Source organism: Sinocyclocheilus anshuiensis, unplaced genomic scaffold (assembly GCF_001515605.1).
Source record: "Sinocyclocheilus anshuiensis isolate Anshui unplaced genomic scaffold, SAMN03320099.WGS_v1.1 scaffold49, whole genome shotgun sequence".
Classification (NCBI taxonomy): domain Eukaryota; kingdom Metazoa; phylum Chordata; class Actinopteri; order Cypriniformes; family Cyprinidae; genus Sinocyclocheilus; species Sinocyclocheilus anshuiensis.
Window position 1 is genome coordinate 44,327 of NW_015539863.1, and position 18,084 is coordinate 62,410.

Below are 18,084 nucleotides of genomic sequence, written 5' to 3' on the forward strand. Positions count from 1 at the left end.
CTGGATGCATCTGATGATGCGCTTCGGCGTCAACATCCTGAACGGAAGCTGAGAAGGGCCCGATTCAAGATTCGCAGATCCAGGATTGGCCGAAGGCCACTGTCTTTCTTGGGCACAATGAAGTAAGGGCTGTAAAACACTGACACCATTTCGGCTGGAGGGACAGGCTCGATTGCATCCTTCGCCAATAGGACAGCAATCTCCGCGCACAGGACAGGGGGCGTCTTGGACTGCCACCAAAGTCTTGAGGACGCCACCGAATCTGGGGGGTCGCCTGTCCGAATGAGCCAGTGGGACGGGTTGGGCAGCATGAGCCACGCCCCCAAACTCCGTGCGAGTGGCACCAAAGGGACAATCGACATACCCGCAGTGGTGCAGCGGTGGGAAGTCGTGCTGGACAGCCCAGAAAGCACCGCGTTCTGGCTCATCACGGCAGGGCTCCCCGTGTCCCATGCGTGGGAAGGCATTGTGTACCCGAACTGCAATCGCTTGGCCGCTGGCAATAGTGGGTGTCGTGGGCGAGAGTGAGGAGGCAGCGCGTCGCTCACTGTCAACCCATGAGCCTGATGGCCCAGAGGAAAAGCAAACTGCTCTTTGTTTGAGAATGTGGTTTCCACTGGCCCTTGGGCCAGCAGCGGAACAGAACAAATGAAACAAAAGATTCTCCATCCGGCCCTCCTCTGGGGGAAGGAGTGGCGCTCTCATCACCATCTCCGGAAGAGAAGCAGTTCCTCACATTTCTGGGCTGTCTGTGTCAGGGCCGCCTCGTCATCTTCCTGGAGGACTTAGCAAGCAAGGCTTGACACACCGGCATGGTCTCAGCATGGGGCGAAGCAGCCGCAGGAGGGTGCCCTCGGCAATGGGCAGGCTGAGGCGTGGCCTGCTGCGGAACGGTGGCAGGTGGAGAATCACTCCGGGGCTGGATGTGCTGGATAGCCTCAGTCTGCCTCTGTACTGCCAAGAACTGCTGGGTGAAGTTCTCGACAGCATCGCTGAATAGCCCAGCCTGGGAGATAGGAGTGTTAAGAAAGTGCACTTTGTTGACGTCACTCATCTCAGCAAGGCTGAGCCATAGATGGCGCTCTTGGGCCACAAGTGTGGACCGCGCTGTGACCTTCGTAGCCCGGAGAGCGAAGTCGGTCGCCGAGCGCAGCTCCTGCATCAACCCCGGGTTGGTACTGCCCTTGCGCATTTGTTTGAGTGCCTTGGCTTGGTGGACCTGCAGGATCGCCATGGCATGCAGGGCAGAGGTGGCTTGGCCCGCAGCACTGTAAGCTTTGACGGTGAGAGCCCCTGTCAGCTTACAGGTTTTGGACAGGAAACGAGGACGAGTCCTCCAAGTGGTGGTATTTTGCAGGCACAGGTGCACCACAACCGCACTCTCCACCTGGGGAATGTCAACGTACCCCTAGCCACCCCACCATCAAGGGTAGTGAGGATGGAGGAGGCGGACGAGTGTCTTCCGGGCCAAAAAAACGGGGTCGTCCATGACTTCATCAGCTCCTCATGCACCTCCGGGAAGAAAGGAACCGGGGCAGGCCATGGTCGCGAGCCACGACCCGTGCCGAGAAACCAATCATCTCACCGCAAGGGCTCGGGACTGGTAGGTGTGCAGGCCTCCAGCCCAATGCTCACAGCAGCCCGGGAAAGCATGGCCGTCACTCTGGGTCCGATTCGGCAGTGGCGACAACACCCGAGGGGGGCAGCCCCGCCGAATCTTCATCCTCAGAAGATGATCGCCTATCCCCCGATGCTGCGATCGACATCTGATCCTCTATCGCCGCACCAAATTAAATGCTGAGCACGCCGTGAGACAGCACAGCAGAATCACCGGGGAGCCGCACAGAACAGCTGCTGCGGGAGGGGTGAGAGGTCCGTGGGCACTGGCCCAGCGGAAAGGCTCTCACTGCAACCTTCAGATCGCCCAGAGAACTAGCCGATGGTTCTCTGCTCGTGGCAGAGAAGCCAGTGCAGGTAGTGAGAGAGGGAGCCCCTCCCATCCCTGTGAGGAGAGAGAGGCGCGAACGCAGCGCTGCCATGGTCACACGCTCACAGTGAACGCATGAACCATCCATGAACGCAGCTTCAGCGTGCTGGATGCCCAGACACCGAAGACGATGATCGTGGTTCTCGACAGAGGACAGGAAACGACCGCAACCAAGAGGACACAGATGGAACGGCGTCTTTAAAATGACGCGAGCCGTCCGTGATCAGAAAGTGCTATTTTAGATGAAGCACCCAGGGGAATTGCTGAACTAACAGGGATGCCGCTGACTGTGCCGTAACGCCACCCAGAACAGCGTCTTCTTCCAGCAGCAGAGAGAATTCGCCTGGTTAATCTCGAACTGTGTTCATTCACTCGGCTCAGAAGCAAAAATCTGATGAGTGGATGCACCTGTCGCCTATTTATACCCACATGCAGTGTGGATATGGAGTGGCTCAAATGTTATTCGAACACTGACTTGAACATTAACTCTTTTTGAATAGTTCAGAAGTTATGTTATGAGGTGTTTGTGTTTGTTTGTGTGTGTGTTTGTTGATGTTTTTGAGGTTTGAATGACGGTTTCACATGTCCTCTTTATTCTCTCACACGCACTCATCTGGTGAAGTGGAAGTTTCCTTCTTTTATGCAAACTGACACTACTCAAAAGTGATCCCACAATGCACCTCTCTGTTTAATTTACTGCAGACATACACTGCATGGATCACTTACTACCTAAGTTATTTTTTACAGTTTATTGCAGCTGGAAGTAAATTAATTGTATAAAAAGTTATTAATTGTATAAAAAAATACAAAAAGTTGCCATTAGCCTGTTAAAATAATAGTAACATCCACTACACAAGAGGTAGTAAGTCTTTTGGTTTGTCCATAGTAAACATATACAGATGTCACTAGTGGCCCTCACCATTTCCTTCAAACTCAAGATTGAAAGTGAAGATACTGTTTATTTTCTCTTTTTACTTCTCTGTTTTTTGCTACTCAGCTCTCTTTGATTTTAGTGAGGATGTGACGTGTGTTTTGAGGATTGTTTCTGGTCATGGCAGGTGCTCCTGGGCTCAAGAAGTGTTTCGAGAAGAGGCCCAAGAATTTCTCCTTACAGCCACTGAAAGTTGGTGTCCTCTTTCAGGACACAGCAGATTCCTGAATGTGTGTGTGTGAGTGTGTGAGGGAGAGAGAGTTGCTAAATAAGCCTACACGACTTTAAAGATGTCTTGTCCCTCATTTGTTGGATATGAATATGAGCATAGCAACATAATTCATAAACAGAAGGGACAAAAAAAACGCTGTTTAACAAAATGACATTTTTCATCATGTATGTGCAGCACACAAATATGCAGAACCACAAGAGATACACAGACCTGACCACAGAGAGCTTCACGCTTATATAGTATGCTTGTCATATCTAATAGCTTTATTGTGCAATAAAACTCTGCTCTAGTTATGTATTTTTCTAGTCATCTTTTGAAATTGCATTGTGGCTCTGCAAATGTTGTTGGCTGATTATGATTAATCACTTTTGTTTTTCCTCATTTGTTAGTTGTTTTGGTTAAAAGCATCTGCAGAATGAATTAATGTCATGTAAGGCGACAGATATTACATTCAAATGTGATGTTTCTCTAGTGTCCTTTTTGCATTATAAATATTTGCATTATATTAAAAGGTATTTTTGAAACCAGTAAAACCTCTGATAGAGTTGCCTGTAACCCGAAGGCAAATAAAACATGATATGGCATGAACTACTTCGTAAGAAGTCATTTTCCTGTGGTCTGAGCAGTAATGTTATCCTGTTGTTCTTCTGCAGTTTATCATAGAGGACATGAAGCAGCACCAGACCAATAAACACAGTAATCTTCACCGAGAGGACCAGCACATCACGGTGGAGGAGCTGTGGAGGGGCTGGAAAATATCAGAAGGTAAAGAAAGATGGACAGAGAAAAAACGTGGGCTGGGTGGCGTATACAGCACTGTGAGACAGAAAAAATGTTGTTCACTTGTAGAGATTCTGCTGTACTGTTGCTACTGTGGTAGATATATTTTGCAGGCATCAATGGGCAGGACAATTTCATATTATTTACATGTGAGAGCAAAAAACAGAAGCATGGAATAATTTGAAAATACTGAGCAGGATGTGTCCCAAACTAGTCAAGTCAATACAAGAAAGGTCTGTTTTTTAACTTATTTACATCCCAACCTGCCCCATAAATATAAAATTCAGTTGATGAAAGGTGTGCATATATATTGGCTAGCTAGTATTAATTTATGCGTAACTATACCTTTTGTTATTTATCAGTTAAGATCATTAACCTTAAAAAAAAATCATAATTATGAAATAAGGTGAAGTATCTTTTATTTGTGAAGTATTTAATGGAGCACATTCAACACAATCTCCAGGAATTTAATTTGTGCTTGGTCTTGGGTTTTCCTAGTAGTGATGTCCTTAGATGTCTGAATGGAGTGATGTCACTAAATTGAACAAGCTCACTCTAAACAAAGATGGTGTGTTATTATGGAGTGATGTCATCTTACAGCATCAGGCTCTGTTGAAGACACTGGGGCTATCATTTCCCTCTGATTTTAGGGATAAATTATGGTTAGGGTTAGAGATCGGTCTGTGTTTTTGGATAGTAATGTTGTGCCAGGATCAGTAAAAGATGTTGATCTAGGAACATGTCTGATCACATGGCAAAATCACGACAGACAGTGGTGGTGAATATACTGTGTAGTGGGGTCCTAACATCTAAGTCTAATGAGTCATTTTTTCCAATGCTTTAAGATCTAGTCAGATAGAAATTGAAACCATGATATGACCTGGACTAAGGCTCTCCTGACTAAAGTTTTTTGTGTGTGTGTGTGTGTGTGTGTGTGTGTGTGTGTGTGAAGCGTGGCGAATTAATGTCATGTAAGGCGACAGATATTACATTCAAATGTGATGTTTCTCTAGTGTCCTTTTTGCATTATAAATATTTGCATTATATTAAAAGGTATTTTTGAAACCAGTAAAACCTCTGATAGAGTTGCCTGTAACCCGAAGGCAAATAAAACATGATATGGCATGAACTACTTCGTAAGAAGTCATTTTCCTGTGGTCTGAGCAGTAATGTTATCCTGTTGTTCTTCTGCAGTTTATCATAGAGGACATGAAGCAGCACCAGACCAATAAACACAGTAATCTTCACCGAGAGGACCAGCACATCACGGTGGAGGAGCTGTGGAGGGGCTGGAAAATATCAGAAGGTAAAGAAAGATGGACAGAGAAAAAACGTGGGCTGGGTGGCGTATACAGCACTGTGAGACAGAAAAAATGTTGTTCACTTGTAGAGATTCTGCTGTACTGTTGCTACTGTGGTAGATATATTTTGCAGGCATCAATGGGCAGGACAATTTCATATTATTTACATGTGAGAGCAAAAAACAGAAGCATGGAATAATTTGAAAATACTGAGCAGGATGTGTCCCAAACTAGTCAAGTCAATACAAGAAAGGTCTGTTTTTTAACTTATTTACATCCCAACCTGCCCCATAAATATAAAATTCAGTTGATGAAAGGTGTGCATATATATTGGCTAGCTAGTATTAATTTATGCGTAACTATACCTTTTGTTATTTATCAGTTAAGATCATTAACCTTAAAAAAAAATCATAATTATGAAATAAGGTGAAGTATCTTTTATTTGTGAAGTATTTAATGGAGCACATTCAACACAATCTCCAGGAATTTAATTTGTGCTTGGTCTTGGGTTTTCCTAGTAGTGATGTCCTTAGATGTCTGAATGGAGTGATGTCACTAAATTGAACAAGCTCACTCTAAACAAAGATGGTGTGTTATTATGGAGTGATGTCATCTTACAGCATCAGGCTCTGTTGAAGACACTGGGGCTATCATTTCCCTCTGATTTTAGGGATAAATTATGGTTAGGGTTAGAGATCGGTCTGTGTTTTTGGATAGTAATGTTGTGCCAGGATCAGTAAAAGATGTTGATCTAGGAACATGTCTGATCACATGGCAAAATCACGACAGACAGTGGTGGTGAATATACTGTGTAGTGGGGTCCTAACATCTAAGTCTAATGAGTCATTTTTTCCAATGCTTTAAGATCTAGTCAGATAGAAATTGAAACCATGATATGACCTGGACTAAGGCTCTCCTGACTAAAGTTTTTTGTGTGTGTGTGTGTGTGTGTGTGTGTGTGTGTGAAACGTGGCGATGATTTGAGATGATCCAAAGAGCATCTTAAGCTTCAATGGAATAACGCCTGACCTTCTGTACAAGGTCACTTGATCAATGTCACAAAAGTTACATAGAAAAATGCAGAATCTGAATATTTTTCTCCATTCTTCCTGATTTTTTTTTTTTTTTCAAGTTTTAATTAAATTGTGATTTTTTTTCAGTGTGCACAATCAAACCCTGCTTTGTTTTTACTGATGTACACACACTGACCAAAGGCCAAATATTAAAAGAATACTGAACATTGAGCTCATAAATATTTTTTGTTTTTCTGTTTTTTTTTTTTTTTTTTTTTTTTTTTTGGAGTTTTGTGTTCAGAACATGTTAAAGAATTACAAATTTGTCATTTAAGTAAGTTAATATTCTTTTTTTTTGGTAGGTTTCTTCTCGCCCCCCTCATTTGAGTCTTTTTCTCTCTTTCTCAGTGCACAACTGGACACTGGAGGATGCAGTTCAGTGGCTGAAAGAGTCAGTGGAGCTTCCTCAGTACGAAAAAAACTTCAGAGAGTTTAAAGTAGACGGCAACATGCTACCTCGGTAAATACACACACTTTGGTCTGTTCATCATGGACTTTCCATTGACTTGCATTGTTTTTATACTTAGGTATAATACTCCTGCTCCTAAACCTATCACAGCCTCACACAAACATTCTTTTTTCATTTATGCAATATTTTTTATGCCACACTTATGTTAAAGTGTGTTAGAACCTAATAGGGTAAAAAAAATCAACAGTTGTGAATTTTTAACAGCAGTGCTTCCCTCTAGTGGTGATGATGTGTCAGTACACAGACAGTAAAGATGTGTATGAGCATTGGGGGTAAAGAAAGGTTTAGGGTGTTGAGTTTCCCCTCAGGACCACTTCTCCATGACTCATGAAATGATGTCACAGCAGCAGATCACCTTTCACCTGCAGCTATGCTTAGTATGTGTGTGGCAGCACATGTGATCTTTCAGTCATCTAGTACTCACTACTTAAAATTAGTCCTTAGATGCTTGAACTTGCCATTCATGCACACACACATAGTCACATAAACTGTGTTTTGCAGTTAAAGCAATTAGATTTTCATAGACATTTCAGATAGATTTATTGGAAGCTCTAACATTTCCAAGTAAAGTTTGAAATCACAAACTGACCTGAAACTGGCTGATTTAGTGTGATCTTGGTTTATTCTTACCCCCTGACCTGCTGTGTTTTTCCTTTCCATTACAGAATAGCGGCCAATGAACCATCATTTATGTCAATGCAGCTAAAGATATTAGACCAACGACATAAACAGAAATTAAATCTAAAAGCGTTAGATGCAGTGCTCTTCGGACATCCACTACGTAAGTGTATTCACATAAGCTGGAATAAGGCTTGTTTAATTGTTTATGTAAAGGGAAAGTTTAGCCCAAAATTTACATTGTTTCAAACCCATATGACCTTGCTTCTTTGGAACACAAATAATACTGTACGCCACAAATAATGTCGCTCTTTTCAGTGCTGTTAAAATGATTGAGATATGAAGCTTTTAAGGTACAAAAAGAATGCAGTAGTAACACAAAAGTGTCATAAGTAGTCAATATGACTGCATTACCATTCAAAAGTTTGGTGTCAGTACAATTTTAAGAATAATATTCAGCAAGGACACATTAAATTGATCATTGTAAATAAATACATTCTGTTCTTTGAACTTTGTATTCAGCAAAAAGTGAAAAAATGTATCATGGTTTCTCCAAAAATATTAAGCAACATAACTGTTTTCAAGATAATAGTAATAGTAACAATAATAATAGCATATCAGAATGATTTCTGAAGGATCATGAGACACTGAAGACTGGAATAATGGCTGCTGAAAATTAAGCTTCTATATTAAAATAGAAAACAGTTGTTTTAAATTCACAATACTCAATATTTCATAATATTACCATTTTTACTGTAATTTTAATAAAATACATGCAGTCTTCATAAACATATTAGACACTTTTCAAAAACTTTTAAAAAGTTATATTTTTGAACTGTGTAGTGTATGAGCGAAATTCAAAGAAGTGTGAGAAACAGACCAAAACTGGCACTTTCATGAGAGAAACAGTGAAATAATCCATGAATTAATTGTACTTTTTGAGTCAGATCTTTTCAATGAATCGGTTAATCCGTTCTCAAAGTGGGTCCAAATGACTCATTGACAACCAGAATCTGGTTGCAGCATTTAACAGCTCACTGAAATCACTAAAGTTTGGACACTTTCTTCTTACACAAAGCTATGTATAGAAGTATTTCTTTTATTGTAATATTTGCTTGTTTAGTGGGTATACATGCTCTCTTTTTCTCTCTTCTTCCTCTAGGTCCTCACCATCACTGGCTGAAGGACTTTGTTTTGATGATTTCAATCATCATTGGTGTGGGTGGCTGCTGGTTTGCATACATACAGAACAAGTCGTCTAAAATTCACGTCTCCAAGATGATGAAAGATCTGGAGAGTCTACAGCATGCTGAACAGAGCCTGATAGAGCTACAGAGCCGGTGAGAGAGAAAGCAAATAACAGACAGTGAGAGAGATATTCTGTACCCTCGAGGGAAGAGGTCATCATTTACTCACCCTCATGCCGTTCCAGATCTGCACGACTTTCTCTGTGGAACACAAAAGGAGAGACTAGCTCCAATATGTCAAAAAGTCCATGCAACTCTCACGCTAAAATTTCTGAAGCCATAAGATAGCTGTATGTGAAAAACAAGACTTTTTTCGTCTTCATCCACATCCATATGACATTGTGACGTCAGTACAATGAGAGTACTTGTCATTGAAGTATGGCATTACATTCATAATGTTATATATGACATCTTTTGTTTTTTTCTATAGCCCTTTCACTTTCATTATATGGAAAAGAGTTGAGATGATATTTGTTCATTTGGGTTTGGAACAACATGAGGGTGAACAAATTATGAAAGAGTTTTATTATTATTATTATTTCAAATTGCAACACACCAGATTTCAGATGTGACTTAAATTTCTCTGTGGTTTCATCAGGCTGGAAAAGGCTCAGGAGGAGAACCGGACGGTAGCAGTGGAGAAGCAGAACCTGGAGCAGAAGATGCGTGACGAGATCAACGGAGCAAAGAGAGAAGCCAGCAGACTGCGAGAGCTGCGAGAGGGGGCTGAATGTGAACTCAGCAGACTCAAGTATGCAGAGGAGGAACTAGTGCAGGTAGGAACCAGTATATATCAAATAAAGTTAGTTAGTCTTTAGTGTGATAACCCTTACAAATAAGAAGTTCTGTTGTGTAAAGTGTGCTACTGGTATTCTTTTATACTTTTTTTAAACTAAAAATAAGAGAGTATGCTTTAAGTCTACTTGGCTTATACTGACTGACAAGTATTCAGAAAAGTATATTTTGCTAAGTATTCTAAATATATTATGCTTCAAATGTAAGCCTGCGCTGCAGTTATGTCATCTGCCCCTTCACATGCCCAAGCTCTTTAAAGCTAAATGGATTCTGATTGGCTCTCAATATATTTATTGTCCTTCAGCTAGAAAAATCTTTGTGAAAGTGACTTCAGAACTATCGTTCCTCTGGCTTTTATGGTTATAGCTGAGGTGTGGACTTGTTATTGTTATACTTCCTCTGTGTGAATCGACCTTAAAGGCACAATATGTACGATTTTTTTATTAAAATATCCAAAAACCACTAGAACAGTTTTATATATTTTGCTGACTTGTGTACTTAACATTATCCCAAATGTTTCGAAGAATGTTTAAATCCAGAGAAATAAGCAATTTTAACTAGTGACACGGACCGTGTCTATAGTGTCATTGTGTCGCCTGCCAATGACGTCACACACCCTCGATTTCCGGTTTTGTTTTCCGCTTTAATATGCTATGCATTTTATTAGACAGGTGACGACCGCACAGAGTAGCATTATAACAGAACGTTCAAATGTATCTAGTATGATAAAACAGCGCTGCTTTTTTTCCCATATACGCATGACCGGAAGGAGCAGAAGCAGTCGACTGTGGCATAATAAAAGCTCCGCTGCTTTTGAGCCGTGTGTCGCGCTCGTTCAGCAGCCTCGTTTCGCTTCAACGGCTTTCAGCCTCACCCTTCTTCATACTACGACGTTAATAAATCTTTAATACATTAGCTCATCCCGTCATCTAACTACGCCTTTGTTTGTTGAATACACGGCCTCTAGTGGCAAAAAATTACATATTGTGCCTTTAAGTATGCATTGAAAAAACTTATCCATAAGTCAGTAACACTGACAAACAAAATTCTATAAAACTATTTTTATTCAATTTCTAAATTGTAAATTCATTAACAGTTTATTAAAATCCATTAAAAAATTAAACAAACGGCGGTGATAACCTTGCAGGCAGCGCACCGACATACAGCGCTGTTGTGCTGTGGGCGTCCCGAGATCGAATCCCAGCACGTGGACCTTTCCCAATCCCACCCCCCTCTCTCTCTCCCAATTCGATTCCTGTGATTACACTGTCCTATCTAAATAAAGGCAAAATGCCACAAATAAATCTTTTTTTTTTTAACAGATAAAACTAAAAGTTAAGGATATACAAGTATACTACTAGTTCATTGATATTAGTGTACATCCTAAATAAAGTATACTTGGACAATATACTTTTATACTTAAAGTATACTTGTTTTTGTAAGGAAAGCCAGACTTTTGACTACACAGTAAGCAATCTGACATGTAAAACAACCAATCTCAGTTATTTTCTTTACATGATGCATATATGAAGCGTGTAAATCTAAAATTAATTGACTTTGGGGTCTCTAAGTCTCAAAACAGAACAGAAGCATTAATATAATAAAATGTAATTAAGTACTTTTATCCAAAATGTATTCATTCCTGCTGTAGCGTCTGGACCAATCAAACACACAATATATATTTTGTTAGCTATATTTAACAAATACTCACCCCTCAGTTAACAAGCCATATGAGGACCTATGGACCCTTCCCCCGAAATGCGTAACACCCTAGGAAAGCCGAACAGGCCCCTGGTCCCCATGGCATTTCCCCATGAGCTGATTCGCTACACTGCAGTTGTATCATTGCATTTCTGTTGCCTTTCATCACTACGGCCCTATTCTGTAAAAACACCACTAGATGGATGCATCGTTCCTCAAGTTGTGATTTCTGTCCTTCCACATTACAAGTAATAAATTACAAGTTCCAAAGAGTGTTTGTGTTTGTTGGCTATTTCCAGGTGCGAATGGCATTGAAGAGAGCAGAGAAGGAGATGCAGTCAGATTGGTCGGTGCCAGAAGCCCTGCAGATGTGGCTTCCGCTCACACATGAGGTGGAAGTGCAGTACTACAACATTAAAAAACAGAATGCCGAGCTGCAGCTTACGGTCGCAAAGGACGAGGTGAGTGATTTACTGTTTACACTTCCTGCCAGGGCAGAAAATGCTTTTTTACCAACATATTTTAAAGTTGGAGCCCAAATAGTTTGGAAAATATTTATGTTGCATCAACTATTATACATTAAAAGTGAAGTTTAATTTTCAGTTTAAACCTACCTAAACATCTCGTTCACTTTCTCTCTCAGTGTCTAACAAAAATGAAGCTGAAACTTTCCCCTGTTAATTTAGATTTCTAATGATGTGGTTAAATTACTTTTTAACTACATGGTTTGTTTTGCCGTTTGTTATCTGCATCTGGAATGAGTCATCAGCAGTTAAGCTAAAACAATTAGCAGTCACTGCAGCACGAGAGATGAGCTTGCGTTCAGTACAACCAACAAATGTGCAGATCACATATGAGCTGACTGGTGCATTTCCATGCAGCATCATTGTGTTTTCATTACTTGTGTGCCTCTGTGTTCATGTTGTGTAAATTTCAGGCAGAAAAGATCAAGAAGAAGAGGAGCTCTGTGTTTGGTACCCTCCATGTTGCACACAGCTCATCGCTGGATGAAGTAGACCACAAAATACTTGAGGCTAAGTAAGCACACATAATTCACAAGCAATCGCTAATGGTTACCCACATTAAATGAAAGCTTATTAGTGTTTTTTTTTTCTTTTTCTTTTTAGAAAAGCTCTGTCAGAGGTCACAGCCTGTTTGCGTGAACGTCTTCACCGCTGGCAGCAAATAGAGAAGTTATGTGGCTTTCCAGTGGTTAATAACTCTGGGCTGCCCAGCCTCACCGCCTCCCTGTACGCCGACCACAGCTGGGTGGTCATGCCGCGGATGTCGGTGCCACCCTACCCAATCGCTGGCGGGGTGGACGATCTCGATGAGGACATGCCACCAATCATTCCACAGTTCACCTGTAAGATCCTCTCTTTAAGCCCAAGATTGTGAGAAATGTTGTGAAAATTTGACTTTAAATTACTACATTTTTTAACTAATGTACTGTATGTCTTAATAATGTGCAAGAACTTTTCTGTCGAATCCATTCAGATGCATTTAAAAACATTGCAGGGATACACTTTTTTTAATATTGTACATTATAGGCTTGTGATGCCTAAATTGCTCTCTAACATCACACATCATGGTCTCACGCAATGAAAAATAAATTGCCAAGCAAAGAGGACACTGACAATGAGCAGGTTACGTTTGGTATGAAACAAATGGCGCTTTTCCACTGCGTGGTACGACTCGGCTCGGCACGGCTCAGTACGGCACGGCACGGTTCGGCTCGGCACGGTTTGCGTTTCCACTGCAGTTCAGTACCGCTTTAGAGTGGGCGGGATTATTCACATGCCGTTATAGTTGCGCCGCCTCTACTACCACGACTCCTAAAAAAAACTTTTTCATTCCGCGTCGCCCCATCAAGCTCTCGCTGGATCCGCTCCTCTGCTATCAACGAGAGGAACGTCTGTTCTTCCGCAACAGACAACAAAACTTTTTGGTTGTTAAAAAAAGGTGCGCTCGTTCAAAACGGTTGTGTTCGATCCTTCGCTGGCTGTGCTGATTTAAATCTAGCGGTTCTTTTGTGTTTGTGTCGCAAGTTCAGTGACGCAGGTAGTGACGATTCTCTCCGACCAATCCGTGATCAGCAGAGTTTACACGTCACGTTTTGGTAATGGTACGGTTCACTTGGAACCCCAGCCGAGGTGGTACTAAAAAAAGTACCAGGTACTGTACCCAGTGGAAAACCCCCAAAAAGTGAACCGTACCATGCAGTGGAAAAGAGCCAAAAGTCTGAGTTTTCAAATTGTATTTTTTTAAGAAATTCACACAAAAAAGACAATTTTGTTTTTGCTGTAGATTGCTGTAGCGCCTCAGTTCAAGTGGCGCATGAACCGATCATCTTTTCCTCTTTACTAGTTAAAGCACGGAATAAACATGAATGAATATCAAAAGGTGTCTTGTTTCAAACAAGGAAAGACATCCGTACACGGGATTTTTCAAGTTCAAGTCCACCAATGTTCATTTGCTCTCCTGTCTGGTTTATTTGTCAGAAAAAAAAGGCAGATTCGGCGTTATGATTGGTTAGATTGCCTATCAAGCAAACTCTTGGCGAAGAGTGAATTAAGAAACTAGTTAATCATGAGAATTGGTCCATAAACTAAAGTCTTACCTACCATGTGTAAGTGCATAAAGATCTGTCTTTTCTACACAGCTCCTTTGATTCGACCTCCTCTGACTCGCAACAGCAGTGTTTGTCGTTCTCGCAGAAGTCTTATGTCTCAACCCTCGTCCCTTTCTCCTGACCCTGATCTGTTGTCTATGGCCTCGGCCCCACTGGTTTACAGACCCGACGGAGACGATGATCACATCTTCTTCACTGTAGAAAGGAAGGGGTACGTCATCTACAGCTTTTCTTTGTATATATTAATTTATTTAAGATTCTGTACATGGTAATTTGTTAATTTATAACATCACATTTATTTGTGATTCATTTCTATGAATGTGTTTCAGTCACAAGTTCGATGATGATTCATGTTTTTTAAATGTTTTTGAAAGTCACTTAAACTCACCAAGGTTTATTTATATATCAAAAATACAGTAAAAAAGTTATATTGTTAAATGCTATTGAAATTTAAAATAACCGTTTTCTACTTGAATATATTTTAAAATTCCATTTATTTCTGTGATGGCAAGCCATTACTCCAGTCTTCAGTGTCACATGATCCTTCAGAAATCACTTTAATATGCTGATTTGGTGCTCAGTTATTGTCACTTATTATTGGTGTTCAATTATTAATAATGGATCTTACTATTATCAGCGTTGGAAACAGTTTATGCTACTTAATATTTTTTGTGGAAATTGCGATGCATTTTTTTCGTAGTTCGTAGATAAATAGAAAGTTCAGTGGACAGCATTTCTATGGAATAGAAATAACATTATAAATGTTTTTACTGTCAATTTTGATCAATTGAATGCTGATTCGGTCTTGCTGAATAAAACCATGAGTTTCTATATGATAAAAGTACTTAAGCCAAACTTTTGAATGAGAGCGCAAAATATACACAAAATATAAGGCAGTGAAAACTGTCTTCAATATTTCAATATTTATAATAATAGGAAAAGTTTCTTGAGCACCAAATCGGCATATTAAAATGATTTAGAAGGACCAATGGCTGCTGAAAATTCAGCTTTGCCATCACAGGAATAAATTCAATTTTAAAATATATTAAAATAGAAAACAGTTTTTTAAATTGCAATAATATTTCAAAATATTAACGTTTTACTGTATTTTTTATCAAATAAATGCCGCTTTGGTGAGCAGTTTAAAAAAATCTTCGTTATTTCAAACATTTGACTGATCGTGTGTATCTTGCTTAATGATTTTTATGCGTTTTGTGTTTTTTTATGTTTCTGTCACACAGAGATCCTCAGGACACATGCTCAGATTCAGATTCTCTCAGTTCCTCTTTGGGCAGGAAGCAGTTCTCTGGTCCCTCTGTTCAAAGTACATGTGTTACGGGGACGGATACCCCACCACGTAAAATCTCTCGCGAGGAACTTCCTTTCCTGGTGCAAGAGGCCCAGACTGTCACCATGGAGACCTTACCTCCTCCCACATCCTCCCCTTCATCTCCACTTGACTCCTCTTCATTTCACAAGGGCTCTCCTGAACTTACCCACTCTTCCGTCCTCCCAGAATCTCAAAGTTTAACCTTTCACCCTGGCACCAAAGCTATGGCCTATAATGGCATTCTGGAAAAGTCATACAGCATGGGGCAGCTGCCTGCTGGTGGAACGCCTCCAGAGGGTCACTACCCCTCCATTAGCTCACTCGACATAGAAAGCAAATCTATCAAGGAGCCCAAGCAACTCCAACCCACCTCCTCCCAGGACTCTTGCGATAACGGACAGAAAAAACGCTCCAAGATCAAGAGCTTGTTCAAGAAAAGCAAAAAGCTGTGAGGAACAGTAGAGAAGATGAAGAAATGGAGAGAAAAAGAAGCCTTAAAACAAAATAAATGAGGGTGATGCTGTCAACCAGAAGCCAAAACATTTTTCAGTTTCTTTGTCCTTTTTTTTATTTAAATGGAATGTAGCTTCATCTGGGTAGAGTCCTGGGTTGGAAGCCTTTTTATGGTGATTTTTTAGCCTCACACATATGCCTTTAAAGGCCAGAAAATGTCATGTTAACATTTTGCAGAACATGGCCTCTTCACTGTCTTCTGTTAAGTCTCTGTTTTCTATAATGTGCACCCTAATGATGTCACCAGGAAGGGATCAGGAAATATACCAAAACAGTATAAACAGAACAGTCCAAAATTCGCCAAATCTCCAAATTCTTAAAAAAATAGACTTCCTGGAAATATGTCTTTAAAGGGAGGGTTCACCTTCAAGTGAAAATTCTGTCATCATTTACTTTCCCTAACCTGTATGCTGTAGTTTTTTACGCAAAATAATTTTTTGAAGAACTGTTACATAGTTCTTGCCATACAACCAAGGTTCATAGTGACCAAGGGCTGTTAAACACCAAAAAGCAACATAATAGTAGCTTATACTACTCGTGCTATTTTCCAAGTATTCTATCAATCTGCGCTTTGGTTAAAGTTGGCCTACATACATGCTTCAGATGGATGTTTGACTTACACTGCATCTGTTTTTTTTTTTTTCAGCTTCACATTGGTCACCTAATTAGATTGTCAGTTCACGTTTTAGTGTTTAATCCTGTTCTGTACACACACTAGTAATTTACAAGAGTAAAATTGTAAAAGATAAAGATAAAAACTGCATTTTACAACCAAATTGAATCCTGAAAATGCAGGTAGTGACAACCACATTTACAACTGTTTTGACTCCTTAGTGTTGCCAGATCTTGCTAGAAAAAAACAAAACAAATAACAACAAAAACAAATAAGAACAAGCCCATATTAAACTTACATCCAAACGCATTATCTTGGAAATAAGCCACATTCCAAAATATAGCGACTTGCACCTACATCTTTTATTAACTTAATAATAATAATTGAGCTGAGCCCAAACAATAAGGCCAAAGAGGCTTAATAAACTTTGCTATAATATATGGGGACATGGCAACCCTTCAAGAGCACCCTCTGCAAAGCAGACTTCCAAACATAAATAAAACACATGGCTCTGTTGACGGTGGTTTAGTTAAAATCACTGAATATAATGGTCGTTGGTTGCTGTAATATTACTTTGGTCAAAAATAGAGGATACCAAATGCGCAAGATGACAAAACGTTGTTATGGTTACCATGGTGTCAGTAAATGCAATTTCAAGAGTGAGATCTGTTCCATACGAATACGAATCTGTAATTTAGGGGATTTGCTCCCGAATTTAAAGGGATAGTTCACCCAAAAATGAAAATTCTGTCATTAATTACTTACCTTTATGTTGTTCCAAACATGTAAGTCCTTCGTTTATCTTCAGAACACAAATTAAGATATTTTTGATGCAATCCAAGAACTCTAAGACCCTCCATAGACAGCAACACAACTCTAATGTTGTCAGGTCCAGAAACGTAGCAAGGGCATCGGTAAAATAGTCCATGTGACATCAGGGGTTCAACCGTAATTGTACGAAGCTACACAAATACTTTTTGTGTGCAAAGAAAACAAAAATAACTTTATTCAACAACTCTTCTCCTCCTCATCCCGTCTTCTTCTTCTCTTAGTTAATGGCGGATTGCAAACAACTTTTAGGTGCATACCGCCACCTACTGTACAGGAGTGTGCAACATTATGTCATTTAAAGTGTTTTCATATTCTATTCGTCAACCCTGCATCTTTAAGAAATTTAAATAATGCCTCCCGGGTAACTCTTATGCCCTCTCCCTCTCCTTCTGTTCCCAGTATCCCCATCAGATTCCGTCCTGCCTCCCGAACCCTATCTTGAAAAACCCGTCTTTCCACCTCATATAATATACAGTGCAGTATGATATGTTCAGCATTTTCTTTAACCCCACAGTTTTCACTAATCCTTTTCCCCATTAAAAACAAGGTGCCATTCAATCCTGTGTGATCCACTCTCAGTCTTGTCATTATAAGTTCTTCCCACCTGGTCCTTTCTCTATAATTTTTAATACTGACAGACTTTTGTATTTTAAAATATCCCTTTCCTTTCCTGTCTTCCTCCCACCATTTCTGCCATATTTCAATACCTTTCTTCTTAACTACTGCTTTTCCTTCTCGTTTCCAGAGTGGAATTGGAACTGTTATTTCCTTTTGTACTGCCTCTTTTGCTAGTTTGTCTGCATTCTCGTTTCCTTTCACTCCCTCATGCGCTGGTAAAAACGAACATCTATACCACCCTGATGTAATCTTAAAAGGGTGGTTGATTGCGATTTCACTTTTTTAACGTTAGTTAGTGTGTAATGTTGCTGTTTGAGCATAAACAATATCTGCAAAGTTACCAAGCTTAAAGTTCAATCCAAACGGAGATATCGTCTTTTAAAATTCTGGCAGTTTAATGCCTACAAAAACAT

The 18,084-nt window shown here is 40.3% G+C and overlaps 1 protein-coding gene across 1 annotated transcript in view; it reads left to right on the top strand.

The window, feature by feature from the left end:
• Positions 1-16,940, top strand: part of LOC107684943 (stromal interaction molecule 2-like) — a 21,096-nt gene extending 4,156 nt beyond the window's left edge. The window contains exons 3-12 of the mRNA XM_016481331.1: positions 3,804-3,915; positions 6,653-6,764; positions 7,439-7,554; positions 8,554-8,731; positions 9,237-9,414; positions 11,434-11,595; positions 12,072-12,172; positions 12,262-12,500; positions 13,797-13,977; positions 15,008-16,940. Of these exons, the coding sequence (XP_016336817.1) occupies positions 3,804-3,915; positions 6,653-6,764; positions 7,439-7,554; positions 8,554-8,731; positions 9,237-9,414; positions 11,434-11,595; positions 12,072-12,172; positions 12,262-12,500; positions 13,797-13,977; positions 15,008-15,548 (1,920 nt within the window). The 3' untranslated portion in view covers positions 15,549-16,940. The remainder of the gene's footprint in view (positions 1-3,803; positions 3,916-6,652; positions 6,765-7,438; positions 7,555-8,553; positions 8,732-9,236; positions 9,415-11,433; positions 11,596-12,071; positions 12,173-12,261; positions 12,501-13,796; positions 13,978-15,007) is intronic.
• Positions 16,941-18,084: the final 1,144 nt, after the last annotated feature.